Below are 9,060 nucleotides of genomic sequence, written 5' to 3'. Positions count from 1 at the left end.
TATCTATCTACCTATCTATCTATCTAGAAGACTGCCATTGCCTCAGCTAGTCTGTAAATGTCTCAGCTAGTATCTCCACCTTCCTGCCTTCCTGTCGTTTTTTCTGTTTATCCATCCATATATCTATCTATCCATCTATCTATCTATCTATCTATCTATCTATCTATCTATCTACCTGCTTAAAAATTTAAATTTAGATCATCTACAGCATGTGCTGTGCTTATTATATTACTAATGTTATTTTTCTGGTCTATTATGCAATCACAGAATATGTCTGGCTTTGCAGCCCTGGGGTTCCCTCAGGTGATTGGAGCAATTTAAGGATGCCACAATCTATCTATCTATCTATCTATCTATCTATCTATCTAAAAGACTGCCATTGCCTCAGCTAGTCTGTAAATGTCTCAGCTAGTATCTCCACCTTCCTGCCTTCCTGTCGTTTTTTCTGTTTATCCATCCATATATCTATCTATCTATTCATCTATCTATCTATCTACCTGCTTAAAAATTTAAATTTAGATCATCTACAGCATGTGCTGTGCTTATTATATTACTAATGTTATTTTTCTGGTCTATTTTGCAATCACAGAATATGTCTGGCTTTGCAGCCCTGGGGTTCCCTCAGGTGATTGGAGCAATTTAAGGATGCCACAATCTATCTATCTATCTATCTATCTATCTATCTATCTATCTAAAAGACTGCCATTGCCTCAGCTAGTCTGTAAATGTCTCAGCTAGTATCTCCACCTTCCTGCCTTCCTGTCGTTTTTTCTGTTTATCCATCCATATATCTATCTATCTAGTCATCTATCTATCTATCTACCTGCTTAAAAATTTAAATTTAGATCATCTACAGCATGTGCTGTGCTTATTATATTACTAATGTTATTTTTCTGGTCTATTTTGCAATCACAGAATATGTCTGGCTTTGCAGCCCTGGGGTTCCCTCAGGTGATTGGAGCAATTTAAGGATGCCACAATCTATCTATCTATCTATCTATCTATCTATCTATCTATCTATCTACCTATCTATCTATCTAGAAGACTGCCATTGCCTCAGCTAGTCTGTAAATGTCTCAGCTAGTATCTACACCTTCCTGCCTTCCTGTCGTTTTTTCTGTTTATCCATCCATACATCTATCTATCTATCCATCTATCTATCTATCTACCTGCTTAAAAATTTAAATTTAGATCATCTACAGCATGTGCTGTGCTTATTATATTACTAATGTTATTTTTCTGGTCTATTTTGCAATCACAGAATATGTCTGGCTTTGAAGCGCTGGGGTTCCCTCAGGTGATTGGAGCAATTGACGGATGCCACATGACGATCAAGGCACCTGCTCACGAGGGACCGCAGTACATAAATCGGAAACAGCAACACTCCATGATTCTACAGGCAACATGTGATCACACTGGAAGATTTATTGATCTGTTCTGTGGACATGCAGGAACAAATCACGACAGTCATGTCCTGCAGGAATCCCCTATTTACCACGCATTAAAGGCTGGACTGTATGTCCAAGGTTCTCCGACTTTGACAATTAAAGGTCAACAGGTCGGGCCGCTTCTTTTGGGCGATGGTGGATATCCCATAAAGCCTTTCTTGCTCATTCCGTTTAAGATCGGGCATAGCAGGAGGGAGGGAGTTTATAATAAGAGACTATCTCGAGCGAGAATCGTGGTTGAAAGAGCATTTGGGCGTTTGAAATCTAGATTTCAAGCACTGCTTAAAGGTCTAGACCTGTCTCTTGAAAATTTACCTTCTGCCATTTTAACTTGCTGTATTCTGCATAACATCATAGAGAGCAATGGAGATGTTCTACTGGGACATAACACTTCTCCTGAGACATATGTCATTGATCCTACTACTTATTTGACTGATCAACAGGAAAGGGAAAAGGGGGAGAGGATTAGAGATGCCTTTGTGGAGTATTTTAATTCATAACATCATACAAAGTGTTACAAAACTTTCATTACAGTTTAATTAAACAAAAAACCATTTTGTGCGCTGTCCATGATAATCATCCTCGTATAGTGCTTCTTCATATATTGCTGGTAAAAGTAATGTAATGCTTATAATCTCAACTTGTATGAAGAGTTACATACCTTACATTTTAATTTACTCAAGCAAAACAATACTTCCGTTGTTGTCTATGACAATTTCCTGGAATAGTGCATTTCCACATATTTTTGGTTTGGAAAATAAAGTTATGTTCGCAATTGCAAGTTGTGTAACTTCCATTGAACTACACATTTGATTGCAGCAGTGGATTGATTACAATCCCAACATTGCGTGAGTAGCTCAGGACCAGTGTTAGTTGTTATGTCTAGGTCCCTTTGGGGGCCTTAATCTCATGGAGTCCCTTTAAAAGAACTATTTTTCCGGTCCCATCACTCAGTGAATTGTCAATGAACTATATTTCCCAAACACACTCTGATATTTGCTTGGAAGAGAGATCTAGTTTCCTTTCTTGCTAAACAAGAGCAATCCCTTGCTTAATTAAAGGCACGTGTACAGGAGCAAAGAGATAGCATATTCTTCTTATAAGAAAGAGTAAATGTTAAATAAATAATAAAGAATAGGAAGTTATCACTGATGCCAGGCCTCCTAGCCTTGCTGGTCAGAAAACAAAGTTACACAGATATTCTTATCAAACAAGCTACAGATGAACATAACCTAAACTACCTAGGTAGGTGTCTTCTACAAAAAGTTTGCACTTTGTTAGGTCTTTACGTTTACCGCACTTCCTATATGCCCAGATAATCTGGTACAGTCTACTGAAGGCAGTGCAGACACCTTGTTTCCAGAACAAGGCTGTAGTGACTAATTTTGCTATGAACCAAAGAACTGTAAGCACTTTGGATAGGGCTCACAGTGACTGCACTACCTCAAAGCCATGTCTGTACTAGATGGTGGATTTCTTGATGTGATCACACTGTTCCTATTCTACCTCAAGTGATATGTAATGTTGCAATTAAAGCCACACTTGTGTAGCACTTTGGATAGTTAACACAGTAACAAATGTAAGATATGTAGCAATTTAAGCAACACTTGTGTAGCACTTTACATTGTTCACACATTGACAAAAGTACTTCTATGCCAAGTGAATGTATAGAAGAACTACTGCACTTTGTGTACCATACCTTTTTTTTCTATAAAAAGATTTTCGTTAGATACAGTGCTATAAATCCAAGATTTGTGGAGCACTTTGCATAGTGCACACACAGTGACTGAACTACCTCTATGCCAATGTAACTTCTACATATGTCTATCAAAGATGATACCTTTCTTAAGCTCATCACAGATTGGCATTGTCTGGTTGAGACCAGTCAAAAACCTTGATTCTACATAAATGATCAGATCATTAACTGCTGCTATGAAAGGTACAGATAAGGAACATGCTGCTTACAGCCAATTGAATTTTAAAAAGCACTAGTGCACTTTGTGTGGCACACATTTTGTCAAGGGCAAGCCATTAGTAAGTACCAGTGCTACAACAGTAATAATTGTGGAGCACTAATTTGCATAGTACACACACTGACATCACTACCTTTATGCCAAGCCAATGTTTACATATGGCTACCAGAGGTAGTAGAATACCCTCTTCTCATTAAACATTGGCAATTTGTTGAAAAAGCATATGTTCAACAGCAAGGCTGTTACTTTTTCACTTTGCTATAACTGTACGGTTTCTAGATCACTTTGCATAGTGCACACAATGACAGCACTACCTCTATGCCAAGCCATTGTTTACATATGTCTACATATGTTTATATATGTTTACATATATATTTATGTATATATACATATATGTGTGTGTACATATGTTTACATAGGTGGTAGATTATTTTGTTATGATCATACTGTGTCAATGTGTGTTAAACACATTTTACTACGTTACATGTTATTCCTATAACGGTAATATATGTTGAATACCATTATGTACAACATTCTATGTTAATCTCAGGTAAAGACATGTCACATACCTCTATATGTCTTCTTAACACTATATCAGAGGTTTGACAGGGTAAATCATGACAAGAATTTGAAGTCAACATATGCACTTTTCTATACAATGAAGTGTTGATACAACCATGTTACCAATACAAATGTATATAATTTTTCCTTTTTAAAAACTGTTAGTGATGCAGTTTTGTAATAAAGTTAATAATATTTTCCTGTCAAATTTTTACCCACATTGTGATTTATTTCTAGTGCATTACAAATAGTACAACAGTGTTCTCTACATCCAAATTAATTTGCTTAAACTAAAGTCTTCACTAAAACAAACATAATACATCAAAATCCTGCAGCAGAAAAGAATAGAGCAAACACATAGCACAAAACCAATTCAACTATCTATGCATTACCATTTATTACAGCTAAAATCCTAAAATTTCTGACATGCAGTAACTAATCGTACTGTTATTTCTTTAATCATGGAGAAAAAGGTACAGGCTTCTTTATTACTCTTGGGGCCCGGAACTTTCTAGAAATATCCAAGGCAACACTTGGACCGGGGTTGACTGGTTGCTCTTCTGAACACTGTGAGGTTTTGTTTTCTTTTGCGCATGCATCTAATTCATTTGTTGGAAGACATTGTTCTTCACATTGTACATTATCAGCAACCTTTCTCTTCACACGCCTAACAACCCTGACTGGTTTTGACTGTCTCATTGCACACTCCTCCTTGTATGTATTTGTAAACTCTTTTAAAACACCTATTAACTCCTTGAAATTAGACCTTGTTTCTTCTAGATACAACTTTTTCCATTGCATTTCTTCCTTAAAATGATCATTACTGTTTTCCACTAGAGTCTCCACATTTTTCCTTGAGGTTACCATCAATTCACGACCCAACAATTCATAATTTGCTTTTCCAGATTTTTTCCTAATTAAAGCAAGCCTCTCCGAGGGGGTGAGTGATGCAATTTGTCTTGCAGAGTAAGTTTCTGAAAGTATAAAATATGAAAAATATTTGTAAGTTTCTTGCATTTTTAAAAATTCTTAAATTTAAAAATTATTTAAAATATCATTACATATATAACATTGTTGAATATTACAAAATTACATTCAGATAAGAATTTGTTAATTCATTTATGAATATGATTTATAGAAGCTAACATTTATTTTTTTGTTAAAAATCCCCCACCCCAAGTCAGAGAGGAAGAGCAGAAATAATTATGCTGGCTGCAGAATTCAGCCATGTAGTTCAGGCCTGGGAAGTGGTGGGGGTTTGTGCATATCAATAATGTCCCTTGCATAGGAGGTAGAGGAGAGGTACATCTGCATTTGAAATGCCAGCCCACATCTCCCTCCCCCTTTAAGGAATCATGTTCCTCTAGTTCCAATCCCAGCCTGGCTGGCTATTAAACAAAGGAAAATGACATTTTCCTCTGTCCACATATCTCCCCCCCTTCCCATTGCTGGAGAGGAAAGGGGAACAATGAACAGAAAGGCCTTCACCAGCGACACCTCTGTCCAGTCACATACTCTCAGCCTCAGCCACTGCTGGCTGCAGAATTCAGCCATGTAGTTCAGGCCTGGGAAGTGGTGGGGGTTTGTGCATATCAATAATGTCCCTTGCATAGGAGGTAGAGGAGAGGTACATCTGCATTTGAAATGCCAGCCCACATCTCCCTCCCCCTTTAAGGAATCATGTTCCTCTAGTTCCAATCCCAGCCTGGCTGGCTATTAAACAAAGGAAAATGACATTTTCCTCTGTCCACATATCTCCCCCCCTTCCCATTGCTGGAGAGGAAAGGGGAACAATGAACAGAAAGGCCTTCACCAGCGACACCTCTGTCCAGTCACATACTCTCAGCCTCAGCCACTGCTGGCTGCAGAATTCAGCCATGTAGTTCAGGCCTGGGAAGTGGTGGGGGTTTGTGCATATCAATAATGTCCCTTGCATAGGAGGTAGAGGAGAGGTACATCTGCATTTGAAATGCCAGCCCACATCTCCCTCCCCCTTTAAGGAATCATGTTCCTCTAGTTCCAATCCCAGCCTGGCTGGCTATTAAACAAAGGAAAATGACATTTTCCTCTGTCCACATATCTCCCCCCCTTCCCATTGCTGGAGAGGAAAGGGGAACAATGAACAGAAAGGCCTTCACCAGCGACACCTCTGTCCAGTCACATACTCTCAGCCTCAGCCACTGCTGGCTGCAGAATTCAGCCATGTAGTTCAGGCCTGGGAAGTGGTGGGGGTTTGTGCATATCAATAATGTCCCTTGCATAGGAGGTAGAGGAGAGGTACATCTGCATTTGAAATGCCAGCCCACATCTCCCTCCCCCTTTAAGGAATCATGTTCCTCTAGTTCCAATCCCAGCCTGGCTGGCTATTAAACAAAGGAAAATGACATTTTCCTCTGTCCACATATCTCCCCCCCTTCCCATTGCTGGAGAGGAAAGGGGAACAATGAACAGAAAGGCCTTCACCAGCGACACCTCTGTCCAGTCACATACTCTCAGCCTCAGCCACTGCTGGCTGCAAAGCCATGTTCCTCTCTGACCACATATCTCCCCCCTCCACATTGCAGGAGAGGAATGGGAGAAATAAAAAGGAAGGCCATTGTAATGACCTTTCTGTAGAATGTTATTCAGTGTTGTTGGGGGGTGGGGAAGAATGTGGCCATACAATGCTGCTGGGCTAATGAGACAAAATTAAATGTGGAATGTAAGGGGTTTGGAAGGGTATGAAATGGACTAACCGCTTGGTTGAACAGGCTGTAGATTCGGAAATTCTGGTTCATCTGGCTCCACATCACCAGAAATTGCCTGTTCAGGGACGCACTCTCCCATTGGCACCGTATCATCTTGCTCAGAGTCAATTACAGTCATGTCTTCATCTCTTTCTTCCTGTACTGAAGTCAAGTTCAAAACAAAGTGTTCTTGAACAGCATCTGCAGAATTAAAAAGGGTTGGTGGTACAGTAATTTCTGAAACGGCTTTGCAACATATATTATTGCAAACATCTTGAAATTTGTACTCGCCAATACATAGGATGTTTTAATTTTTTGCAATAATCTTACCTTGAGTAAATAGATCCTCAGATGACACATCAGGTGTTGAGCTAAGAGGTTGCGTGTTGGGTGGCATTTCTGTAGGGTTGGTTTTTTTCTCAAACCTTAAAGCATTTCCCCCTGCTGCTCTTTTCGCTTCAATGCTAGCGTCTCCAGCAAAGACGTCCTGTAGTTCATGGAAAAATGGAAAATCAATAGCTCCCATCCCACTGGTTTTTGACATCTGAAGAGATTTCTTAAAACCGCGTTTCAGCGATTTCGCCTTCGTTCTGCATTCCGAAGCAGAACGATTAAATCCATGTTTACGTAGTTGAGACGCAATTTTTTCATACACACAGATGTTCCTGTGGTTTTTGCTAAGTTGCATCTGCACTGTCTCTTCTCCCCAAATAGCAATCAAACATCTAGTCTCTTCTACTTTCCAGCTAGCGCCCCTTCCTCCAACTTGTGTTCTTTCTTCCATAGCTAAATTAGTTTCAGGGTAGCCAAAATGAGGCTGGAACAAGCACAAGTTGTCTTCACCTCACCTCAAAAGTGATTTCAAAAATGGCTCTGGAAGTTGTAGGCGGAAATGGGGGAGGGAGCAAGGCAGTAAAGGTGCTAATTTCTCACCTTTGAAGCACTGCAGCAATGTGTCCCCATGGCAACGAGAAGTAGCCCTTTCCCGTCATTTGTTATGCCAGCCAGGCATGGACCAAGGATGCTGGAAACAGATACCCATCCCCCGCTGCCCACCGCTACTGCTTGCTACTCCCCCTAAAGGCTTGTCTTGTAATACCAGCAAAACAAAATTTCTTAACCCCCCCAAACCAAACCTTCTTCAGGCCTCAGTTACAAATAGAATTGAACTGGCCAAGCAAATAATATGAAAACCCTCCACCTACAGCTTAACTTTCCACCCTCTACCGTCCTCAGTAACACTAAAATAAAACATCATCCAAAAAAAGTATCATGATTGATGGTTACTATTACTAGGTAGCACAGCGGAAATTTATGACTTCAGAAACAAATAAATGTAATATTAGCATCACACAGCATAGGGGGGGAAAAAAAGCCGGCAAGCGCCTGTCAGAGAAGGGCCAGCTGAGCTCCGTTTGACAGATGCAGCAGGCGCTTAGTTAACAGGGGATCCAGGCGCTTGAACGATTCAGGGAACGAGCGCCTCTGGCAAAAATAAAATATTAAAAAAATTAAAACGAGTCCTTACCTTTCTTTTCTGCAACAAGATCAAGGCTTGAGCAACGGACAAAGGAAAGATGGCGGCGGTCACGACGGATGGGGACAGAAAGGGCAACTCCCCCAGGGACAGCCCCCATCGCGGTCCGCTCCTCCCATCCATCTAACACGAATCCACGGCTGTCGTTCCTATTTAAATACTCCGGTTCCTAACTCGAATCAATGGAAAACTGTAGGTTGGACCCTAGTGTTTTTTTAACACGCGTTAAATGAGGAAGAATCGATTTAAAATTTTATCCCGCTCTACGATTCGATTTCTAATGGGGACGAATGCGGGTTGCTCTAGAACCGTTCTAGGTATAAATCGAATCCTAATAGGAACGGCACTCCTTGAATTCGATTCAGAACGCGGGGTTTCACCTAATGGGAACATCCTGTTGGAAAAGTTGCCTCATTGCACAACCACTCCTCAAACCCAGCAGGGGATTGCCCCCCCCCCCCCAATCCCATAGGTTCAGCTATGGGATGTATTTTTTTTAAAGGATCATTATTGCTTTCTTTTGGCATCTTAAGTGCTCAGGGCAGGTAAAACAATTTAGAAAAGCACAATGCAAATGAATGTGCTGGAGTGAAATGGTGGCCTTTCATGCTACACAATTATAGTATTGTGATTCCACTTTATCTGACATGATTCCTTCCTATGGAATTCTGACTTCAGCAGTTTGTTGTTGATGAGTGCCTTCATTGTTTCTGACCTATGGCATCCCTAAGGCAAACCGATCACAGGGTTTTCTTGGCAATATTTGTTGAAATGGGGTTTGCTTTTGCCTTCCTCTGAGGCTGAGAGAGCATGAC

The 9,060-nt window shown here is 40.3% G+C and overlaps 1 protein-coding gene across 1 annotated transcript; it reads right to left on the bottom strand.

The window, feature by feature from the left end:
• Positions 1 to 4,210: 4,210 nt before the first annotated feature.
• Positions 4,211 to 8,607, bottom strand: LOC149323976 (uncharacterized). Its single transcript, XM_089513029.1, has 4 exons — positions 8,237 to 8,607; positions 7,039 to 7,195; positions 6,718 to 6,909; positions 4,211 to 4,956 (listed from the first exon to the last, which is right to left on the bottom strand). Exons 1-4 carry the CDS (start codon positions 8,366 to 8,368, stop codon positions 4,442 to 4,444), a joined length of 996 nt encoding a protein of 331 aa, XP_089369155.1. The 5' UTR covers positions 8,369 to 8,607; the 3' UTR covers positions 4,211 to 4,441.
• Positions 8,608 to 9,060: the final 453 nt, after the last annotated feature.

Source organism: Sceloporus occidentalis, unplaced genomic scaffold, assembly GCF_023333645.1.
Source record: "Sceloporus occidentalis isolate IW3139 unplaced genomic scaffold, rSceOcc1.0.p SCAF_1, whole genome shotgun sequence".
In the NCBI taxonomy this organism is placed as follows: Eukaryota; Metazoa; Chordata; class Lepidosauria; order Squamata; family Phrynosomatidae; genus Sceloporus; species Sceloporus occidentalis.
Note: the sequence above shows the minus strand (reverse complement) of the source record. Positions and strands in the feature narration are given on the sequence as shown.